General features: G+C 39.0%; 1 protein-coding gene across 2 annotated transcripts in view; it reads left to right on the plus strand.

Annotated features, from left to right (window-relative positions):
* Positions 1–8,838: 8,838 nt before the first annotated feature.
* Positions 8,839–24,494, plus strand: part of itga8 (integrin, alpha 8) — a 207,634-nt gene continuing 191,978 nt past the window's right edge. Inside the window, exons 1-6 of one of the 2 annotated variants that reach the window (XM_043690323.1) lie at positions 8,839–9,386; positions 9,663–9,793; positions 11,780–11,880; positions 14,483–14,606; positions 18,253–18,314; positions 19,774–19,819. In XM_043690323.1, the coding sequence (XP_043546258.1) occupies positions 9,205–9,386; positions 9,663–9,793; positions 11,780–11,880; positions 14,483–14,606; positions 18,253–18,314; positions 19,774–19,819 (646 nt within the window). In that variant the 5' untranslated portion in view covers positions 8,839–9,204. The remainder of the gene's footprint in view (positions 9,387–9,662; positions 9,794–11,779; positions 11,881–14,482; positions 14,607–18,252; positions 18,315–19,773; positions 19,820–24,494) is intronic. The other variant, XM_043690322.1, reaches the window with a different exon arrangement.

A 24,494-nucleotide genomic window follows, 5' to 3' on the forward strand; every position in this document is an offset into this window, starting at 1 on the left:
TGCAAGTTCCTCACAAAACCATTCATTATCCCGATTTGGAAATATATTGTCAGTCCTTCATTGGTTGTTGGGTCAAAATCCTGGAATTCTCTCTCTAATGGCATTGTGGGCTTACCCACAGCGGGAGGACTGTAGCCATTCAAGAAGGCAGCTCACCACCACCTTCTCAAGGGAAGCTAGTGCTAGACAATAAATACTGGCCAGCCAGCGACACCCAAATCCCTCGAATAAATTACAAAAAACTACAGCAATATGCTTGACTTTTAACTGCCCTCTGAGAAATTAGGGATGGGTAATAAATGCTGGCCTAGCCAGTGACATCCAAATCCATGAATGAATACGGAAAAATTGGCATTTTCCCAACAACAGATATGAGCCTAACTGGTTTAAAGTTTCCTGCTTTCAGTCTCCCTTCCTTCTTGAAAAGACCATGACGACTGCAGTTTTCCAATTTATAGGATCATTCCCAGAATCCAGAGAGTTCTGGAATATTTTAACCAACACCTCCACTGTTTCTCCAGCCACTTTCTTTAAAACCCTTGGTCCTAACAGTTCATCTGCCTTTAGTCCCATTAATTTGTCAAATAATCTGCCTTTTATCATAGACACTGTTAAAAGATCTGTCTTCCTATTAGCACTTTGTTTATCTATTATATTTGGAATGCTTACAGAGCCCTCCACCATGAAAACAGATGTAAAATATTGATTTAAATTATCTTCCAATTTTGTGTTCCCCATTATCAATTTCCAGTCACATCCTCTAAGGTCTCACATCATTTTTAGCTACTCTCATTCCTTTAATACACCCTTAGGAACTCTTGGTGTTTGTTTTTATATTACTTGACAATTTACTTTCCCGAAGAAGGGTTCATGCCCGAAACGTCGATTCTCCTGCTCCTTGGATGCTGCCTGACCTGCTGCGCTTTTCCAGCAACACATTTTCAGCTCTGATCTCCAGCATCTGCAGTCCTCACTTTCTCCTAACTTACTTTCATTAGCAATTTTCTTGTCTTTTTCAGCTTTTTAGTGATCCACTGTCTGTTTCTGAAAAATATTCCAAATCCATTAGTTTTTGCTGCTTTGTATGTCTTCATTTTTGATTGAATACTCTCCTTGACTGCCTTTATTAATCACGGGTGGTTCATCCTTCTTATCAAGTCCTTTTTGGGTCCAGAATAAATTTTTGCTGAGCATGATGAAATATCTGCTTAAACTTATTCCATTGCTCACCTACTGACCTTCCCTTTAGTCTACTTTCCTAGCCCGCTTTAAATAAGTCTTTTTCTCGCACTTTTGTAGTTGTATTTATTTATTTTGAAGACATTGGTTTGAGACTCCAATTGCTTTGCCTCAAACTGAAATTGAAATTCATCTTAGTGGCAATTGTTACCCCCTACAGAATCCTGAACTATGAGAACGCTTATTAATCCTACCTCATTAGACATTACTAGATCTATAATAGTCAAATCTTAGGTAGGTTGTGCAATGTACTGCCCTATGAAACAATTCCTGATGCACTCTATAAATTCATCTTCCATGATACCCTTGCTTATGTGACTTGTCCACTCAATAGAAAGCTTAAAGTCATAGCAATTGTATACACTTCTTACATACCTCCATTATTTCCTGCTTTATAACTTTAGATTAGATTAGATTTAGATTACTTTAGATTAGATTACTTACAGTGTGGAAACAGGCCCTTCGGCCCAACAAGTCCACACCGACCCGCCGAAGCGCAACCCACCCATACTCCTACATCTACCCCTTACCTAACACTACGGGCAATTTAGCATGGCCAATTCACCTGACCTGCACATCTTTGGACTGTGGGAGGAAACCGGAGCACCCGGAGGAAACCCACGCAGACACGGGGAGAGTGTGCAAACTCCACACAGTCAGTCGCCTGAGGCGGGAATTGAACCCAGGTCTCTGGCGCTGTGAGGCAGCAGTGCTAACCACTGTGCCACCATGCCGCCCAATTTACTAGTGAGGCACCTCTTTGGGAACCAATTGACAATTCCCTGTGACCTCTTTCCCTAGCTATTCCTTATTTCTTTCCAAGCTGATTTCACATTGTGATCTCTTGCACCTACATGTCTGCCATGATTAGAATAATCATCTTACATGGATGGTTGCACTGCACTTTACTGATCCTCAGCCCTTCAGAATTCCAGTTACATGTGCTGCATATGCAGGTTGTCTGGTCTATAAATTATCAAGTTTCTAATCAAGACAATGCATTAGATAGAAATTCTGTTATCAGGTCAGACACATCCTCACTGACAGATAGAATGTTGTTGAATGCAATTTTGCTGAAATGTTCCAACTCATATTTCAGGGTTTTTCAAGGCCAGCATCAGAGAAATAGAAATAAAAGTTTATCAGCTTCTGGAAGAGAGAAATGTATGAGGAGATTAAAAGAGAAAGAAAAAAGATGAACAGCTGAGGAATGTTGTAGAAGGTAATGATTCTGAAGTGTTAATGTTCATGTTATATTGACTTCACCCAATCTCATGATGTCACACATAATTGGTGGGTGTTCTACTCTAACTTTTGGAGGGAGCCAATGTATATGTACCAGCTCTCTAAGTTCCTGATAATTATAAATGACCAAATGTATTTGCACATTTTGCCTTCATGCAATAAACTGCCTTGTTGTCTAAGAACAGTGCCTCTTCTGTAGACATTGTCCAGTGGTGTATACTCTGCCACTGATCACTAGATGACAATAACAGAGACATAGGAGGATTGGTGGCAGTGAACGTCCTCAGTTACCATCTATCCAGTACCATATATCGATTGAAGCGAGAAATACCACAAGGTACCAACTGTCGTCATCTGGAAAAATACCACTGGCCAAAAAAAACTTAAGTGTTATACTTGTGAAACTAGGAAAGTGTGCTCACTTTGGAGGGAGTTTATTAGAATTAGTAAATTTTTGTTATATTCCAAGCTCAATTATTAAATCAACAAAAGAGGAATTAATAAATACTGCAAAATTAAAATGGCAATTTTATTTGTGCCAATAATAATTACGATTTGGAGATGCCAGTGTTGGATGGAGTGTACACAGTTAAAAATCACACAACACCAGGTTATAGTCCAACAAGTTTGATTGGAAGCACTAGCTTTCGGAGCGCTGCTCCTTCATCAGGTGGCTGTCGAGTACACAATTGTAAGACACAGAATTTATTGCAAATGTTTACAGTGTGATGTAACTGAAACTATACATTGAAAAATACCTTGATTGTTCGTTAAGTCTCTCATCTGTTAGAATGACCATGTTAGTTTCACTTCTTCCATATCTAAATCATAAAACTTTTTTAAAAGTTACATTCTCAGGTTAACTATAACAATTGGTGTCAGCCCAGATAATGTATTGAAGGTGTTAGCCCCCTGTGTACTGTTGTCTGTGCCATAATGTTTCGACTGATTCTAATCCAAAAAATGAATTAACAGAGTCTTACATGGATTCTTGCAATCTTACAGCAAAGTACAATGTAACTCTGCAAGTACAAATTCACCCCAAAAATGTATAAGTTTGTGTGCGTGTGTGCACCTGGGGTGGGGGGCTGTGAGTGTCTGTGAGAGAGAGAGTGTATATATGTTTATGTGAGTGTAAAGGGATCTAAGTCTGTGAGAGGGTGCATGTGTGTGGGAGTGTGTGTCTCTGTAGGAGTGTGTGTGAGTGTCTGTGTGTGTGTCTGTGTTTGGGAGTGCCTGTGTGTGTCTGTGTTTAGGAGCACCTGTGTATATGTGTAGCAGTGCCTGCGTGTGTGTGTGCACATGTGCGTGTGTGTGTGTAGGAGAGTCTGTCTGTGTGTATAGTGCAATGGTGGTCACCTGTAATGTGACATGAACCCAAGGTCCTGGTTGAGACCCTCCCTATGGGTACGGAACTTAGCTATCAGCCTCTGCTCGGCCATTTTTCGCTGCTGCTTGTCCCGAAGTCCGCCTTGGAGGATGGTCACCCGATCATTGTTTGGAGCAAACTGCCCGGCCTTCAGGACAACTCTATACAACCCTGTCATGGTAGGCACTGCAAGATATGTCAGAATGTGTACATGGATACCACCTTTACGCATGGGAACATCTCCCACCATGTACGTGGCAGGTACTCATGCAACTCAGCCAGAGTTGTCTATCTCATATGCTGCAGGCAAGGATGCCCTGAGGCGTGGTACATTGGTGAATACGAGCAGAGGCTATGGCAACAAATGAATGGGCACCATACAGCAATCATCAGACAGGAATGTTCCCTCTCAGTTGGAAAGCACTTCAGTGGTCAGGGACATTCGACCTCCGGGTACTTGCAGAGTTACATTGTACTTTGCTCAAAAACTGCATGAATCCATGTAAGACTCTGTTAACCCATTTTTTAGATTAGAATAAGTCTAAACATTATGGCACAGATAGTAGCACACAGGGGGCTAACACCTTCAACACATTATCTGGGCTCTCACCAATTGTTAATGTTCATCTGAGAATGTAACTTTGTAAAAAGGTTTTGTAATTTACATATGAAAGAAGTGAAAATAACATGGTCATTCTAACAGATGAGAGACTTAAGAAACAATCAAGGTATTTTTCAATGTATAATTTCAGTTACATCAAACTGTAAACCTTTGCAGTAAATTCTGTGTCTTACAATTGTGTACTCCACAACCACCTGATGAAGGAACAGCGCTCTGAAAGCTAGTGCTTCCAAATAAACCTGTTGGACCAAAACCTGGAGTTGTGTGATTTTTAATAATAATTACAGTCTTCTTCAACTCCTTCAATATTTCCATAAACTTTCTCTGTTCCTGCACTGGCTTGTCTGGTGTTGGTTCAATGGAACTGTTTTGTCTTTGAATCAGATGGCTGAGATTTGAAAGACACATTCCAGAAACTCAGGCACATAAGCCAATCTGACATTTCCATTTAAGACTGGAGGATTGCTTGTTTGAGATGCATTTTTCATTTGAGGCATTAACCAAAACTCTACTAGTCCTATCAGATTCATGCAAATTATAAAAGCAATGTTTTTTATTGCAATATTTGAAATTTTTCCATGTGTATTTTAGCTATCATGTTTGCCTTTATAATTGCTTCACATTTCAATAGTACATCATTGGCAATGAGAAAATGGTTGGCATTGTTAGAAAAGTAAGTATTTCTTTCTTAGGATGACTTTAATTTGTTTTATATAAGGAAGGATGCAGCCATTGCAGAATTATTATCTTCCATTACCTATTTGGTTAACTCTGGAAACTCTTAATTGTTGATCTTTAGAGCAATTTGTCTTAGAGAAAATAACTTGTAATTAATATAAGTACCGTCATACACAATTCAACACACAACCACACTGACGAAAGATAATTACTGTAGACGTTTGTCAAAAGTTGGGATTAGTCTAGATATATTGACACAAGCTTAATGGGCCAGCTTGGCACTGAATGACTGTACATCAATCAGGCTTTGAAAGAGTTGAAATTAAGCAAACTAATTTTGATAATATGCTAGTGAATATTTGTTGGCCAATCTGCCAGTGATATTATACTAGTCTAACTAGTATCTCTATTATTTTTATATTCTTCTGTGAGAAGAGGATTCTTCCGTCCCTCTCTTCCAATGCTCAAGAATATTGTCTCTATTCTCATGTCTGATCTTCCTTTAAAAACCAATAGACTTATTAAATAATGCTGATTTAACACTAAATTGCTATTCAAACCTGTTAATTACTAAATGTACTATCTAAAAATATAACACAACATGAGCTACAATCTAAACAACAAAAATGGAAAATGCTAGAGAAACTCAGCAGGTGTGGCAGCATCTGTGGAGAGAAACTGAGTTAATGTTTCACATTCAAAGACTTTTCTCAGAACATTATTATGTCACATGTCACTGTATTGATATTTTTCTGTGCTTTATTTTATTTGATATTCTGCATGATAAAGTTTGCCAAATGGAAACGGGCGATTCCACCAATTCAATCTGAAATTGATGTTACAAAAGCAAGAACATAAATGATCATTGGATCACATTGCTTTTTAATCGGATTTTAGATACTTTATGAATTATGAACTGATTTACTAGGTCTTGATGCCTGCCTGTGTAAGGTGATATGGCAAAGGTTTGTAATGCAATTCACTAAACTCTCAATGGATCAAATAGATGGACCATGATCTTATCGGTAACTGTGGCTCTATGCCTGACAATTGGAGATCAACAAGCATGGTGGGAAATTATGCTAATTTTACATACACACAGATCAGCTTGCTGTGAAAATTAAAACCAGACTGCCAAGTAGGCAAAGGGCTAATGGGAGGTGATGGTCTGGTGAAATTATCACTCGGATATTCATCTATAGACCCCTGTGTTGTCCTGGGGACCTGGGTTCACTCCCACAATGGCAGATAGTGGAATTTGAATTCAATAAAAATCTGGAATCAAACGTTTGGCAATGACCATTAATTGATTGTTGGAAAGTCCATCTGGTTCACTAATGTCTTTCAAGAAAGGAAGCTGGCATTCTTACCCTACATGTGACTCCAGACTCCCAACAATGTGGTTGACTCTTAAACTACCCTCTGGGCAATTAGGGATGGGCAATAAAAACTGGCCTAGCCAGCAATGTCCTCATCCTGTGAAAGAATTTTTTAAAAACTAAACATTACTGCAAAAAGAGAGGAAACTAGACTGATAAGAGGAACCATGTAGACCGATGTCACCTATTTACATGAACCCTTAGAGTGATAGAGATGTACAGCATGGAAACAGACCCTTTGGTCCAACCCGTCCATGCCGACCAGATATCACAACCTAATCTAGTCCCTCCTGCCAGCACCCGGCCCATATCCGTCCAAACCATTCCTATTCATATACCCATCAAATGCCTCTTAAATGTTGCAATTGTTCCAGCCTCCTTCACTTCCTCTGGCAGCTCCGTCCATACATGTACCACCCTCTGTATGAAAACATTGCCCCTTAGGTCTCTTTTACATCTTTCCTCTCCCACTCTAAATCTAAGCCCTTTAGTTCTGGACTCCCCCACCCCAGGGAAAAGACTTTGCCTATTTACCCTATCCATGCCCCTCATAGTTTTGTAAACCTCTATAAGGTCACCCCTCAGTCTCCGATGCTCCAGGGAAAACAGCCCCAGCCTGTTCAGCCTCTCCCTATAGCTCACATCCTCCAACTCTGGCAACATCCTTGTAAATCTTTTCTGAACCCTTTCAAGTTTCACAACATCTTTCCAATAGGAAGGAGACCAGAATTGCATGCAATAGTCCAACAGTGGCCTAACTACTGACAAATGACATTAGATAAGTGAGCTCAGAACTATGAGGGTATTGTGCAAGCGTGCAGGAGATTAAACAGTCTGGACAAAAATGTATCAAGGTTTGCATAAAGATTTGTAGCTTGGGTGGCAGTTGTCGTAGTTGTGGGTATGTTTGCCAAGCTGGGAAGGTGATTTACAGACATTTCATCCCCTGTCTGTGTGTTTGCTAATGGAGTGCCATGCTTCTAGAAATTCTCTGGCTCTCCTATGTTTAGCTTGTCCTATGATTGTTGTGTAGTCCCAGTCGAATTTCTGGTCCTTTTCATCTGTGTGTATGGCTACTAGGGACAGCTGGTTGTGGCGTTTAGTGGCTAGTTGGTGTTCATGGATGCGATTGGCAGTTGGCCGAAGGTACACAAACCAGACATACCACTTAGACCCATTGTGGCATTCTCAGGAACTCCATCGCATAAACTAGCAAAAGAATGCCAACAAAAACTGAAACATCTTATCAGTGGATCCAAACACTCCATGAAATTATCACAGGTATTCCTAGACTTTCTAAGAACGAATGAGTTAATAAAGAGGAAGTTGTATTATATTCTAATTTGGCTGCGTGTCCTTTGTCTGTCATGAAATTTGAGACCCTAGTGGTAAAACTGCCAACAATATGATGTACTAAGATTATTGACCTGACATATGAGCTGTACAATTATTCTAATGTTGAAATAAATGATAGTAAACCATAAATTTCTGCAGTTCTAAGGAAAGAAAAACTGCTCACTTTTTGACCTTATTAAGTCTAAGGAGAAAGCTAGGTGAAATTAGATTGGATGATAACTCATTAAATCTGTCTTGGCAGCAGTTGTAAACCTGTGCTTGAGTACTCTACGCATTAGATGATCACAATCTGGTTGTGAAAATTGGAGAAGAATGTGAATAGACAGGTTAAATCTGGAGGGTGAACCAGAACAAAAAAAAATACGAGCTGGAGAAGGCCATTCGGTCTTTCAAGCCTGCTGCACCATTTAGATCTGGGTTCTGAGCTCCATTTTCTTGTCAAGTCCCCATACCCCTTCACTCCTCTGCAATCAAAAAGCCCAATTCAGCACCGAACATATTCAATGACCCAGACTCAACTACTTTCTAGGAAAAGCATTTCCCAGACTCCCTGGGAAAAACAAACTCACCTCAGTGTGCAATGGGAGCTCCCCATATTGGTCTCCCCAGAATAATGGGGTTTAGTGGATCATATATGTTTTCTAATTTCTATTTGCAATACCGTTTTCAATTTAAGTTAACCAGGCAGCTTGAAAATCAGAAACAAACTCCTTGGAGTTTGGGAAGTATAGCAGGATTGATTTCCTCTTCACAATTAAAATACACAGATGTTGCACCAGGGTAGCACTCGCGGCTCCTTCCACTCCTCCCTTGGCAATACATAAACTCATAAACTGGGCAGACTATAAGTGATTTGCTGGGCACAGGGCGGGAGGCGCAGCGAGTGCGAAGATCACACTTCTGAGAGTCGAGACGGATTGAGGATTAATTTGGAAGCTCATTCCCACCATAAAAGGACAGCTTGTGAATGACGCGGGCGGTGTGGGGAAGACGCCTCCCTCTCAAGTGCTGTCCACATGAGCAGCAGGCGAGAGAGCAAACACAGGAAGGTCTCAGTGAACACAGAACAACACGGCTGAGAGCCCCCCCCCCCCCCCCTCCTTCTCTCTCTCACACACAAATACACACACTTCATTCACTCACTCACTCTCAGTCAAGCTACTGATCAGACCTCCTTTCATTGCTGGATAACCAGGCTGCATCTCTGCAGAGGGAGAGGAAGCCAGTGTGGACCTCAGAAACCACTGATCCTTCACAGGCTGACAGCACAGAGGTGCATCTTACTCCTCCTGGATCAGCTGGCTCCCAGCTCCGCGATGCCTCTTTATCGTTACCGCCAGAGGTTCGGTCCCCGGAGTCGCCTCTTCCACTTACTGTCGCTGTTGGTCCCTGGCTGTGTCGCCTTCAACCTGGAGGTGTCCCGGCCGGCGGTTTACAGCGGACCCCCGGGCAGCTACTTCGGATACTCGGTGGATTTCTACTCGCCTGATCAAAACACGTGAGGAACATCCTACTCTCTCCTGTTTCCTAAACAAATACCGAGAGTTACAGAACTCCTCACCTCGTTGTCGCGAAGTTTGTTTGAACAATTTGTCAGATTGTGCCCATTCTATCATATTGTGGCTCCAATAGTTTGGAGCATGTGCTGGAGGCGGTTCGCAATGTGCGTTTGGAGTTGATGGTAACGATTTCCGATTTTGTCGTAGTCCTGTGTTGTGACTTGTGTTTCTTTTCTCTCTCTCTTTTTGTGGGTGGTGGGGGGTGGTATCTCCAGGGTCAGTGTCCTTGTTGGAGCTCCGAAAGCCAACACCAGCCAACCCGGGATAGTGGAGGGAGGAGCGGTGTATTTCTGCAGCTGGGCAGCAGGAGGTGCCACTTGCAGCCAGATTCCCTTCGACAGAAGCAGTAAGTGTGGAGAAGCATCTTACTTCTTTCCCCAGTGCTTTAACTTATTCCCTCCTCTCCTGCTGAGCGACGGATAACCCTTCAATCTCGGAAGGAACAAATCCCCAGAGAACTGCAATCGCGTGCATGTATTTTATTTCTGCTAACTAACTTTACCTCAGACTACCGCGAAACTATCACTTAAGAGCTACATATAGGACTAAATTACAGTTTTAAAGAATATGTGTTGTTCAGCACGGAAAAATGTGCGTTTAATTCCTACTACGAATACTAAATGTTCGACAGAAAGTTAAAAAAAAACATTTGGTTAAGAGTAACACCATCGCTTTAAAGCTTTGACAATAAGATTATGACAATTTCAAAATGAAACGTGTTTGTTCTCAGTTTCCTTGACTGAGATCCTAACGAAAAAGAAAATTTATGCCAGGAAATTTAACCAGTAGAATTAATTCAAGGTTATTCATCCTAAATGAAAATACTGTAGATAAATTATTCTTGCCATTGCCTAAGAATTAACAAAATGCGCTGAATTAAGTTATATTTTGTGCTAAAATAAATAAAATACATTTTTGGTTTTAAATGTGGATCTCCCTTTTAATAACAAAAACAGAAGTTGCTGGAAAAGCTCAGAAGATCTGGCAGCATCTGTGCAGAGAAATCAGAGTTAGCTTTACCGTCCCGGTGACCCCTCGGACCTGAAATGTTAACTCTGATTTCTCTCTTCACGGATGCTGCCACACCTGCTGAGCTTTTCCAGCTACTTCTGTTTTTGTTTCCGATTTACACCATCTGCAGTTCTTTCGGTTCCCTTTTTAATAGTTGAATAAAAATTAAAATTTAAGTAGAAATAGCTGAAATGAGTGCTTACATAAATCCACATGGTCGAGCCTTGAGAAGAAATAGTTTAGAAATATATTAAACGATCAAAAGCCACTGCTCACTCAGTCTTATTTTATAAATATCTAGGTATCTTGTTAAAAGATCTGTAAATATTTTGGCAAAGATATAACTGTACAGAGCAGCTTGTGCAGGATCCAGGTCTTAGGAACTGGAGAGGGATGAGGTGCAGGGATGGGAGATTGCTAACTATGATTCCTCATAGTTGTGAAACAGCAGAAGCAAGCAAACTCCTTAAATTGAATTTAACATCTGTTGACAACTTTTTTTTATGACATGTTTGAAGTGAAGCTATAGAAGGGCAGTCAAGCACTCCCCTCCTTAACAATTCATAAAGAAGTTCACGGACAGGCAGTGAAATTGGGGAGGGATGAACATGTGGGAAATCAGTTTGCTTCAAAAAGAGAGGGGGTGAAGAATTGTCTGCTTTTTATTAAAGACTGAGAAGCATCATAATTGAGCTGATTTTAAAAACAGATGGTTCCTTTTATGTTGACATCTGCAAAGTATATGTTAAACAAAGTTGGAGAGATGTCTCCGGTTGGGTGTATGTATAATTAAATCACGAACCAGTTTTTGCTCCATTTTTAAAAATAAAACAATTAAATAAATCATATTCTTTTAGCAGGAATTTAATGGCATTGTGTTGTATAACTTATCATCAAACATTTTAAAAATCTAAAATGTGAAACTTTGTAAGTATCATCACAACTGTAAGTAGAGGAAATTATCATCAAATAGTTCTTTATAAATTGAGTACAATAAGGAGCATGGATTATAAAAAATATTACTGAGAAAAACAGATTTGTACCTTTTCCTTTGTGACTCTATTTGGAGTTAGCTAATTCATTGTGAAAACAACTCTAACAAATTACTAAATCATTATGCTTTGCTATTGATAATCTTCAATGGTATACAATTACACTGTGGTAATGCAGATTAAATATAATCACAAGGTATTAATGAGCAACTTGCAATTGATCTCAATGTGACAAAATGTGAAACACTGTAATTTTATTCCCTTTTTTGCTGCCTGTAAATGAAAAGAGGACATTAAAACATGCATAATAAACTTTTTTTTAATATTAGGTAACAGAAGCATTAGAATTAATGGCACCAGGGAACCTATTGAATTTAAATCCAATCAGTGGTTTGGGGCAACGGTCAAATCGCATAAAGAAAAGGTTGTGGTAAGTCCTTAGAAACTATAAGGCTCAAAATCTTGAGTCAGTTCAATATGGATATTTTTTAATCAACCTGTTCAGATCTCTGAAGCAGGTGGGACTTAAACCCAGACATCTGGACACCACCAGAGATGGTACACTGTGCCACAGTTACTCTTGAGTTAGAAAAATACATGGTATTTTGTTTTAAAAAGTGCCTATTTTACTGGTGCCTGACATTGAAATTTGTAAATGATACTTAACAATATAAGTAACAGCTTTTTTAGGTTTACATTGTAAAAATGTAAGATGCAATATGGGCAATAACATGCACCTCACTTGACTTTTGTACACTTTCCAGCTTTTTTAAAAATAAGCTTAATTTATTTATATAATGTAGTAATTGTGCCTGGCTTATATCCATTAGGTAAATGAATTACTAATTTGTGGGAACATTTACGCCCTGAAACAATAAACCATAAGACATAGGAGCAGATGTCGGCCATTTAGCCCATCAAGTCTGCTGTACCATTCAATGAGATTGTGACTGACTTGATAATCCTCAAACCCACTTTTCTGCCTTATGTCCATTTCCTTTATTATTAGAGATCTGACTACCTCAGCTATAAATATACTAAATATACTCAATTTTGACAGCCCACTACAGTAAAGAATTCATAGATGGAGTACCCAATAAGAGAAGAAACATCCTCCTCACTTCCATTTTAAATGGGTGACTTCCTACTCTGTGATTATGCCCTATGATCTGAGACTATCACGAGGGGAAGCAACTTCCCCACATCAATACTGCAAACCCTCCTAAGAATCTGATGTATTGCATTAAGGTAGCATCTTATTCTTCTAAACTACAAAGACTACAAGCCTAATATACTCAATCTTTCCTCTTAAGAAAATTCCTTCTTTCACGGGTAGTTAGTGAACTTTCTCTCAACTGCTTCCAATATCGGAATATCTTTCCTTATAAGAGGGGCCCAAAACTCTTCCAGGTGTGGTCTGACTAGTACAACATCGCTATTTTTATACTTCATTCCTTTTGAAATAAAGGCTAACATCCCATTTGCCTTTCCTATTACTCACTGAATGTGGATGCTAGCTTTTTGTGACACATGCACAAATCAACTTTCTGCAGTCTTTCCACAGTTAAATAATTTTCACCTCTTCTATTCTTCCTGCCAAAATATATAATATCGTGCCTTCCTACATTAGATTTCATCTGCCAAATTTAGCCCATTCATTTAGCCTGTCTATGTGCTTTGTAAACTCTTTTGTCATCCTCACTACTTGCCTTCCAACCTATTTTTGTATCATCCACAAACTTGGCAATAATACATTCACTTCGAGCATCTAGGTATTAGTATATATTGAAAGTAAATGATCTCTGTGAAACACCAAAAGTTACAGGTTGTCATCCTGAAAATTTCTCCTTTATCTCAATTCTCTGATTTCTATGAGTTAGCCAATCCTCAATCCATGCTAATATACCACTTCCAACACCATAGGCTCTTAAACAAAAACATATTTTGCTGGAGAAATTCAGCACATCTGGCAGTATCTAGGTAGACAAAGCAAAATTATTTTTTGAGCTTTGAAGAAGAACATTTCTTCAAATCTTCAGCATCTGCAGTTCTTTGTGTTATTACTGTGGGCTCTTATCTTATTAAGTAGCCGAATGAACAGTAGATTATCATATGTCTTTTGGAAATTCAAATGCATTACATCCTCTCTCCTGCTTGTTACCTCCTCAAAGAGCCATAATAAATTTGTCAGGAATGATTTCTCCTTATGAAGTCATGCTGACTCTGTTAGATTGCATTATAATTTTCTAAATGCTGTGTTATTAAGTCTTTTACAATAGATGCAAACATTTTCCCAATGCCAGATGTTAAGCTAACTGACCCATAATTAGCTGTTCTTTTGTCTCCCTCTCTTTGTTAAAATAAGAGTGTCACATTGGTACTTCTATAATCTTCTGGGACTTTTCCAGAATGAATGAATTCTTGGAAGACGACTATCAGTGCATGCATTACCTCTACGGTTACCTCCTTTAAATTCCAAGTATGCAACCCATCAGATCCAAGTGAGCTACTGGTCTTTAATCCCATTATTTTCCCTAGCCCTTTTTCTCTAGTTCAAGTTATTTCTATGCCCCTTTTAGGTCTTGATTATTTAGTGTTGAAATGTTGTTAGAAGACTGATAGAAGGCAGTTGTTCAACTCTTGCTATTTCCTAGCTCCCATAATTATTTCTCCACCCACATTCTCTAGGGTCCTTACACACACTGTTGCCTCTCTGTTCCTTTTGATATATTTAAAGAAATAATCTGTTGTGTGTTGACTAACTCTAGAATATATTACATCTAAAGTGGGATTATATGTTATCAGTTGTTTTTATATTCAAAAAAAGGTTGCAAACATTAGCTTTTTTATAGAGGTCAAAATTCAAGTTATTTGTACTATTTGTAAATAAATGGTTGAATGAGTGAAAAAAAAAGCTGAATTTCGATGTAATTGAAACTCAATGATTGTGCAATCTTGACAAAAGATGTTTCAAGTGTATTTTAAGTAAAGGAAATTATTGTTTTGTTGATTGATTCATTTTAAATCACTAGGCTTGTGCCCCTCTATATCATTGGCGAGCTCTGAAGTTGACTCAAGAAAAAGACCCAGTTGGCACTTGTTATGTGGCAGTTCAGAATTTCAGTGTTTATGCAGAATATTCTCCATGTCGTTCTGGTAAGTTGATAATTGACGAGAATTTCTGTGTAATTTAGTAATCTACAATATTCGCCTGTTCCTTATCCTTGTTCTTATAATGTACCTCCTTTGTAAGTTAAACTTACAAATTAAAGTTTTCAGGTAGCTCATATCCAAAGTTGGAAACTAGCAACATGTAAAGTAACACCACTTCGTAAAAATATGCAATCATAAATTCTGAGATACATTCCAGTGCTTGACTTGGAAAATATTTTAGAAGAATGTAGTGTAACATGCTATTTTAAAAATATTCATAGTATTTTATGGAATAGAGTTGTACTGTTTTGAAGCAGATCCTTTGGCCCAACTCTCCATGCTAACCAGATATCCCATTTGACAGCAGTTGCCCATATCCCTCTAAATTCTTCCTATTCATATACCTATCCAGATGCGTTTTACATGTTATAATTGTACCAGCCACCATCACTTCCACTGGCAGCTCATTCCATACATGCACCGCCCTCTGTGTGAAAAAGTTGCCCATTAGGTCCCATATAAATGTTTCTCCTCTCACTTTAAGCCTAGGCCCTCTAGTTTTGGACTCCCCTTGAAAGACCTTAGCTATTCACCATGTCCCCATGATTTTATAAACTGCTATAAGGTCACCCCTCAGTCTCTGATGCTCCAGGCTAGTTAGCCTAATCTATAGCTCAAACCATCCAACTCTGGCAACATCCTTCAAGTTTCACAACATCCTTCCTTTAGCAGAGCGACCAGAAATGAATGCAGTATTCCAAAAGTAGCCTTACCAATGTCCTGTACAACGGCAACATGACCTCCCAACACTTGTACTCAAAGCATTAAACAATAAAGGAAAGCACACCAAATGCCTTCTTCAGTATCCTGTTTACCTGCACTTTCAAGGAGCAACAAACCTACACTTCAAGGTCTCTTTGTTCAGCAACACTCCCCAGGACTTACCATTCAGTGTATAAGTCCTGCTGTAATTTGCCTTTCCAAAATGCAGCAGCTCACATTTATCTAAGTTAAACTCCAACTGCCATTCATCAGTCCATTGGTCCATTTGATCAAGATCCCGTTGTACTCTGAAGTAACCTTCTTTGCTGTCTACTACAGCTCCAATTTTGGTGTCATCTGCAAACTTACTAACTATACCTCCTATGTTCACATCATATGGTTACAATTAAAAAGTAGTGAACTATGTTGTTTGAAAAATTTTGGGTAGGACATATAAAGAATAAATATGCCAGGAGAATAAAACAAGAAATAATGTTTCAATGTTGTTAAAACAGCTTTGCTATCAATCTGTCTTATGCTCATAAATGTTTCTAATATTTTAATATAATTGCTAATGAGAATGCAGTTCCATTCATTACGATAGACACTGCAAACATTTTAGAAATATTATTCTAAATGTGAGATTCAATACACTAATTTCATAGGAACTTATGCTGCATAAGATAGTAAATCAAATATGCTGAAACATGTACACCAGCAGTCTATATGGTGGTGGTCAAATCCTCTGCAGTCAGCATCACTTAGGAATGCAGAATATTGAACTCCATGGCAATTTTCCATGTTTTCCACAGATCCATATGTTATATTTTTTCTTCTAATTTAACATTCCTCAACTTCCTATATCTTCAGGTGCTAAGACTCAGGCTAGTTAATTCCATGACTTGTTTGATGGAGTCAAACATGTTAATAAAAGCTATGGTTTAAATTGCTGGTACTCTGCTTTGTCCTCTAAGTCAGAAGTCACACAACACCAGGTTATAACTCAACAAGTTTATTGAAAATCACAAGCTTTTGGAGCGCTGCTCCTTCGACAGATGAAGTGATGTCACATGATAATGAAGCAGTGCTCCAGAGGCTTGTGATTTGATATAAACCTGTTGGGTTATAACCTGGCGTCATGTGGCTTCTGATTTTATCCACCCCAGTCCAGCACTGGCATCTCCATATCATGAGCAATATGCTAACCACGGTGATGAATCATGTTATTCAAAGAACTGAAGCTGATGCAAATAAATCCCTAATCTGATATATGCTTAGAGATGCATTAGTAGTTTTTAGTTTAAGTGAAGAAGTCACTGCGATGAGAATTTACACTAAAATGAATATCAGGTATAATTTCCTACACTGCAGCATTTATTAGGAGTAAAATTTTAATGAATTTAGAATGATAATGTACTAAATGTGATGGAGTGCTCAAAATTTAAGCAGCTTTGAACAACAATTTGATTTTTAACTTTGCCTAATCTCATCAGAAAAGCTGTGATATTTTTCAGTCAGGGTTCTGGTGGATAGATATCTTTGCGGTAGAGGAGTGGATTCTAAAGCCAGTGCACATGAAGGTAGTTTAGCTTGTCAGACCTAAGTCAATTCAGGTCCAGGACTTCTCTATTGCAGTTCCTCAGGCAATGTCCTAGGTCCAACCATCTTCAGTTGCTTCATTAATGACTTTCCCTACATCTTAAAGTCAAAATTGGGGATGTTCGTTGACACAATGTTTACAACCATTCGTGACTCCTCAGATACTGATTCTGGATCAGTGGTGCTGGAAGAGCACAGCAATTCAGGCAGCATCCAACGAGCAGCGAAATCGACGTTTCGGGCAAAAGCCCTTCATCAGGTTTCCAGCATCTGCAGTTATTGTTTTTTCCTCAGATACTGAAGCAGTCCTTGTCCAAATGCAGCAAGATCTGGACAACATCTAATCTTAGGCTGACAAACAGCAAAGAACATTTGCATCACCCAACAGGAGAGAATCTAACCATTTCCTCAATCATTCATATTCAATGCCATCAATATCTTAGGTTTTACCATTAACCAGAAACTGAACTGGATGCTACATAAATACTGTGGCTCAAAGAGTAGGTGAGGGATTAGGAGTCCTGCAGTGTGTAACTTCCCTTCTGACTCCCCATAGCCTGTCCACCACGTACAAAGCACAAGTCAAGAGAGTGATGGAATACTTCCCACTCGCCTGGGCGAGAGCAGCTCCAATAGTACTCTAGAAGCCTTGACACCATCCAGGAAAAAACAACCCACTTGATTGGCACCATATCCACAAACATACATTCCCCCACCACTAAGATGCAATGCAGCAATTAAACAAGGATCTTTAGACAGTGCCTTCCAAATCCACAACCTGTACCATCTTTAAGGACTGGACAGCTGGTAAGTGGGAACACCACCACTGCAGGTTTTTCTCCAAGCACCTCGCCACCCTGACTTAGGAATATATCACCGTTCCTTCACTATTGCTGGCTTAAAATCTTGGACCTCCCCCAATGGCATTGTGAGTTTACTTACATCAAATTGACTGCAGCAGTTCAATTAGGCAACTTACCAGCAGCTTTCTAAAGGACAACTAGGGATAAGCAATAATTGTTGGCCCTGTCAGTGAAGCCCACATAACATGAATGAATAAATAAAATCATAGGGAATGCATTGGATGACCCTGTCTTAGTCTAGATTGTTTTTTATATAGCAGACAGCATAACATTTGTACCAAACACCAGTAAAATAGGATTGCTCGCTGGTGCACCTGTATGTTTTTAAACATTTCTAGAAGCTATTAATGTCATATTATGCAGGCAAAAGATAATAAAATCATTTGTGATTTATGCAAGTAATGTACATTTTATACCAATTTCAGATCAACCAGATCCTGAAGGTCAGGGTTTTTGTCAAGCAGGATTTAGCCTTGATTTTACCCAGGTAAACATGTCATTGCATTTTACTTTGTTTAATGTAGAAAACCTAACAGAAATCTTGAATTATATACCATCTGCGTATGTAGACGAAAAACAATGGCATGCAAAGTCAAGAATAGTTCCTTGCTCTGCAAGGTATATTCAGCTGCCTGCGCTGAGAAGGGGTTGTTGCCATTTAAATACTTGCTGACTTTGTGTTTTCAAACTGGATAAAACTCCAAAGGTCAGATGATAGTGACACGGACAATCTTTGTTGACTTTTGTGGTGATATCATTTTCTGGGTAATGCAGGTCTTTCCAATAGTAATGTAATAACTGTGCTTGGATGTGAAACAAGACATAACACTGAGTGTTAAGAACAAGTGTGAGGTCAAGGAAACAACATCTTGTACATATTTTGAAAAAAAATGTGATTACCAAAACTTCATACAATTTTCCTAATACCACAATACCGCAGCATTTATTGTAATTTTAAAAATAGATATTATTTTGAGTAGCATCTGGTTAGTCACATTACCTCTACATTACCAGTGTATATTGATGAGTGTTTAATAACAGAATGAATTAACAATCTGATCAAGCCCAAATTACTTGAATAAAGTAGCTTTACAACAAAGTTTGCTACAATAACTACTCAAATCCATTGATTGAAAACAATATTAGCCATTGTTTCTGCAGTTTGAAAACAAAACAGAACAATATGAAGTGATGAAGTACTTCAGGACAGTTACCAAAGTGTGCAAGGGCAAGTGATTTTAAATTAATTCAAGTACAGATGTTTAAAGCAATTGTGTATATATAGGTCAAGAAGGTTAACTTGGTTGAAAAGGAATATCTTAAACTGAGGGTAATGTGGGAGGTTTATGAGAGGGTGTGAAATTTGTGCTAGGCACCTGCCTGCAGTAAGTAAAATGAGTAAATTGAAAATGAAATCGCATACTACAGACTTTCAATATCCATGAAACACCCAAACATGAAACTTTGGAAATTACAGCATATCCAGGCAGCTGTTAGAAAAAAGCATTCAGTAGTTCTGAAACCCTGTGTTTTAGATTCAATTGATTCACAACTTTTAGCATTATATAAGTCCGATGTTGCTCATATTTTTCGAGCAATTTCTGCCAGTTTAAACAGAGAAGAGCATGATACTATTATGATGCAGGGTTATAGAGTTGGCCTCATACAGACATCTGGAGCTTTTTTTGTGAAATATTGTGTTACTGTGCATGTCCCTTAGAACATATTTAACTTTCTGTGTTATGATAGCATGTCATATAAACCTTATAGACAGGGTTATGATCAGATTTGAACTTTTTTCATTGCATTTAATGATATTCTCAATATCTAATGATATTCTTTAATTTATGTATGATTGCTCCACAACATATCTGTTTTGTAAATATTGCCAGCTAATGTGTAGAGAGAAAGCTAACTTTGCTTGCACAATTTGATGATTTTTCTAGAATGGGTACCTGGTGCTTGGAGGACCTGGCAGTTTTTACTGGCAAGGTAGGTCAACAATATCTTTCACAGATTTAGTTCAAAATGGGGAAATACAAGCACAGCTGTGAATTAGGCAGTGTAATTGCAGAACAACAAAGTCACTATTAATTTAGCATGGTTGCCAATCATCCAAATTTCAATATACTTTGAGGGTATAATGTGATTTGACATTGTTATATATTGATATGGCTGCTCAGTATTAGCCTCTTTAATTATTTTTATGCATAAATGTCCATTATGAGGAAACTTGATGACATTCTTCTTGCAAAGGCACAGGATAATGAGTAATGTTGAAATGTAAATCAAAGTGTGCTCGAAAATATTCTGCACAGAATAATTGTTTAATTATACCATTCATATAATAGGAATATCTTAATGAATAATGCAGTTCCCATTGTGTAGACTCAAATCAACGGCCAATGTTGATGGTAATTACCAAATGTTAGGTTGGACATGCAGAGAAGTCGAAGTAAGTCACTGATCGTTCATGGGGCACTGCAAAATGCCAAAGCATTGAAGATGATCCGAAGGTGTGCTGTGCACACGCTTTCCTCAAAATCCGAACTCAACTGAGCCAAATCGTGTCATGGTGCCAGCATGTCTAATTCTGATTTTCAGTTGAATGTGATTGGATCAAAAATGTCCCCATCAAGATTATTGTGATATCTGCTTCATAAGACCATAAGATTCACTTTCAGAATTAAGCCATTCAGCCCATCAAATCTGCTCCACCATTCAATCATGGCTGATATGTTTCTCCCCATAACCCATGATCCCATTACCAAACAAGATTTAGCTCTCTCTGTCTTAAGTACACACAATGACATGGACTCCACTGCCTTCTGCAGCCAACAGTTCCATAGATTAACCACCCTCTTGCTGAAGTTCCTCCTCACCTCAGTTCTAAAGGGAATCTCTCTTCTAGTGGAAACATTCACTCTGCCCAAGCCTCTCAGTATTCTTGAAGTTAAAATGAGACAACCCCCTTATCCTTCCAAACTCCATCAAGTAGAATCCCAAAGTCCTCAACTGCTCCTCATATGACAAGCTCTTCATTCTGGGATCATTCTTGTAAACTTCCTCCAGAGTCTCTGCAATGCCAGCACATCCTTCCTTAGATCAGGGTTCCACAATATTTCAAATGTGGTCAGCCTCAGCAGTATATCCCTGCTCTTTTATTCTCGCCCTTTCGAAATTAACGCAAACATTGCATTTGTCTTCCAAACTGCCAGTTGAACCTATATGTTAATCTTAAAATAATTCTGGACTAGGACCCCAAAGTTTTTTTGTGTTTCAGATTTCTGGAGCCTTTCCCTACTTAGAAAATCATCCATGTCTCATTCTTCCTACCAAAGTGCATAACCTCACGTTTTCCCAGCTGCCACTTCATTGTCCATTCTCCTAGCCTGTCCAAGTGCTTCTCCAGTCTCCGTGCTTCCTCAACAAAATCTGTCCCCCCACCTATCTTTGTGTCATCTGCAAATATAGCAACAATGCCCTTAGTTGCATCATGCAGATCGCTAATGTAGAATGTGAATAGTTGTGGTCCCAACTCAGACCTTTGCAAGACTCCACTAGTCAGCAGATGCCATCCTGAAAAAGACCCTTTTATACATACTGTCTGTCTTCTGCCAGTCAGTCAATCCTTGCCAATACCTTGCTCCAACACCATGGTGTTTTATCTTATTTGGCAGCCTCTTATGTGTCGTCTTGTCAAAGGCCTTCTAAAAATTCAAATAGATCGTGCCCATTGGCTCTCCTTTGTCTAATCTTGCTCATTACTTTCTCAAAGAATCCTAATAGATTTCTTAGACAAGACCTCCCCTTGATGAAGCCGTACTGACTCAGTTCTATTTTACTGTGCACTTCCAAGTACAGCATCCACTCGTCCTTCATAACCACTTTAAAATCTTAGCAAGGACCTAAGTCAGGCTAAACAGCCTTAGTTTCCAGGCTTCTACCTCCCTCCCTTCTTAATAGGAGGTGTTATGTTATCCATTTCTGGGAACATCCTTGACTTCAGTGATCCTGAAGATTGTTCCACAATCTTCTAAGCATGCTCCTTCAGATCTTTCCGTCTGGTCCAGGTGATTTATCCATCTTCAGATCTTTCAGCTTCTTCACTATCTTCTCCTTAGTGATGGCTACCACACTGACTTCTGCCTCTGACTATCTTGAAGTTCTGGTATGCTGCTGGTGTTTTCCACCGTGAAAACCGATGCAAAGTACTTACTTAGTTTCTCTGCCATTTCTTCATGGCCCATCACTACTTCTTTAGCTTCATTTTCCAGTGGTGCAATATCCACTCTTGCTTCTCTCTTACATTTTAGATACCTAAAAAAACTCTTACAATCTTATTTTATATTGCTAGCTTTCACTCATATTTCATCTCATCCCCCCTTCCCCTTAATGCTTTTTAAAATTATCCTATGCTTTTTTTTTTAAAAGGTTTTCCAATCCTTTGGCTTTCCACAAATCTTCACCACATTGTATGCTGTTTCTTTTGCTTTTATGCTCTGTCTGACTTCCCTTGTCAGCCATCATTGCCTCATCCTCCATTCAAATTTGGATGAATTTCTGCTGTGCCTTCCAAATTACTCCTAGAAACCCCTGCCATTCTTGCTCTACCATCTTCCCTGTTCTGCTCTTCTTCCAATTAACTCTGGCCAGCTCCTCCCTCATGACTTGGTAGTTACCTTTACTCAATCGTAATATTGTAACATCTGATTTCAGCTTCTCTGTCTCAAACTACACAGCGAATTCTATCATATTATGGTCACTGCCCCCAGAGCTTCTTGCACCTTAAGCTCCCTAATCAAGCCTGCCTTATTATACATCACTAAATCCAGAATTACCTGTTCCCTAGGGGACTCTACCACAGGCTGTTCCAAAAACCCATCTTGTAGACATTCCACAAATTCCTTTTCTCGAGATCTGGTAACAATCCAATTTCCCCAGTCCACCTGCATATTGAAGTCCCCCATGGTTATTGTAATCTTGCCTTTCTTACATGTCTTTTCTATTTCCTGATTTTCTTCCCCACATCCTGACTACTTCTAGGGGGCCTGCACAGAACTCCCATCAGGTTCTTTTTCCCTTTCCAGTCCTTCAACTCTACTCTTGCAGATTCTTTGCCTTCTGACTCTGTATCACTTATTGCTATGGATTTAATTTAATTTCTCACTAACAAGGCAATCCACCCCTCAATTTTCCTTTCAATGGGACACATGTCCTTGACCTGATATTTAGTCCCCAGCCCTGACCCCCTTGCAGCCACGTCTCTGTGATACCCACAACATCATACCTGCCAACTTCAATCTGTGCTACAAGATCACTTACCTTGTTTCGTATTCTGTGTGCATTTAAGTACAACACATTCAGTTCTGCATTGACTGCTTTCCTTCACATAGGTGTCTCCTTAACTGCTATGCTTGAAGTTAGATTCCTGACCTTTTCCATACTGTCTGTCCTGTTAGTTGTTCTAGAAGCTTTAATAACCTCTGCTGGACCTGCCTCCATGTTTAACTTTTTCCAAGCAATTGAACCTATTCTTCCACTATTCAGTTTAAAACCCTATCCATATGGCCAGTGATTCGCCAGGATTCTGATCCCAGTATGATTCAGGTGGAGTCCATTCCATCAGAACAGTTCCCTCCTTCCCCAGTACTACTGCTAATGGCCCATGATTTTGAACTCATTTCTCCCACACCAATCTTAGCACCACACATTTATTTCTTTAAGCGTGCTGATCCTGTGCCAAATTATTTCATGGATCAGGTAGTAATCCAGAGATTATTACCTTCCTGTTCTGCCTTTTAGTCTAGCCCCTAGCTGTTTATATTCCCTCAGCAGGAGCACTTTCTTCCTTCTGTCTGTATTGTTGGTGTCTACATGGACTACGACAACTGAATCTTTCCCCTCCCACTCCCAAGTTCCTCTGCAGTCCTATTGAGAAATCCTGTACCCGGGCAACAGGCAGGCAACACAGCCTTGGAGACTCTCGATTCTGGCTTCTGAGAAAAAAGGCAACTCCCCAACTTAACAACTACATTTCTCTTTTCTTCCCCATTTCACGTATTTGTATTTTGCAAGGAATGTTGACTCAGATTTCAAAGAAATTAACAGCAAAGCTGGAGGATGAGACATACTAATCCAATTCCTCTTGTATACTTCAAATGGAGGACCAGTATATTCATTTATTACTTTTTTTAAACCATTCTTTCCCTCTGGAAAGACAATACCACATCTTATGTCATTGCTAAACTGTTCAAATAACATGATAGCATCTCCCTCCTTTTGTATGCTACTGCATTCGAATCCACTATATCTGTTTATTACCCGAGATAAAGTTTAATCATTATAGAATCTCACTGAAACTTCAGGAATAATATTATATTTGTTTGGTTTTCCAACCAGCATTTTAACAAATTAAGGGCACAGAGTGCACTATCGCTTGTCTTGCAGTATCAGCATAAAAAGAACCTCCAATAAAATAAATCATCCAACAAAATAAATGGGTGTATATTTAATTACAGATACCAAGCTGTCACCCCAAGGGATTCTTTCAGGATTTCAACACTGATTATAAAGACACCATTTTTCTCTCTTTGATATGGCAAATGAGCCTGATGGTTAGATTACTCTTGTATTACCATTTACTATCTATTATAATTTTTGATCA

This window comes from Chiloscyllium plagiosum, chromosome 5, assembly GCF_004010195.1.
Source record: "Chiloscyllium plagiosum isolate BGI_BamShark_2017 chromosome 5, ASM401019v2, whole genome shotgun sequence".
In the NCBI taxonomy this organism is placed as follows: domain Eukaryota; kingdom Metazoa; phylum Chordata; class Chondrichthyes; order Orectolobiformes; family Hemiscylliidae; genus Chiloscyllium; species Chiloscyllium plagiosum.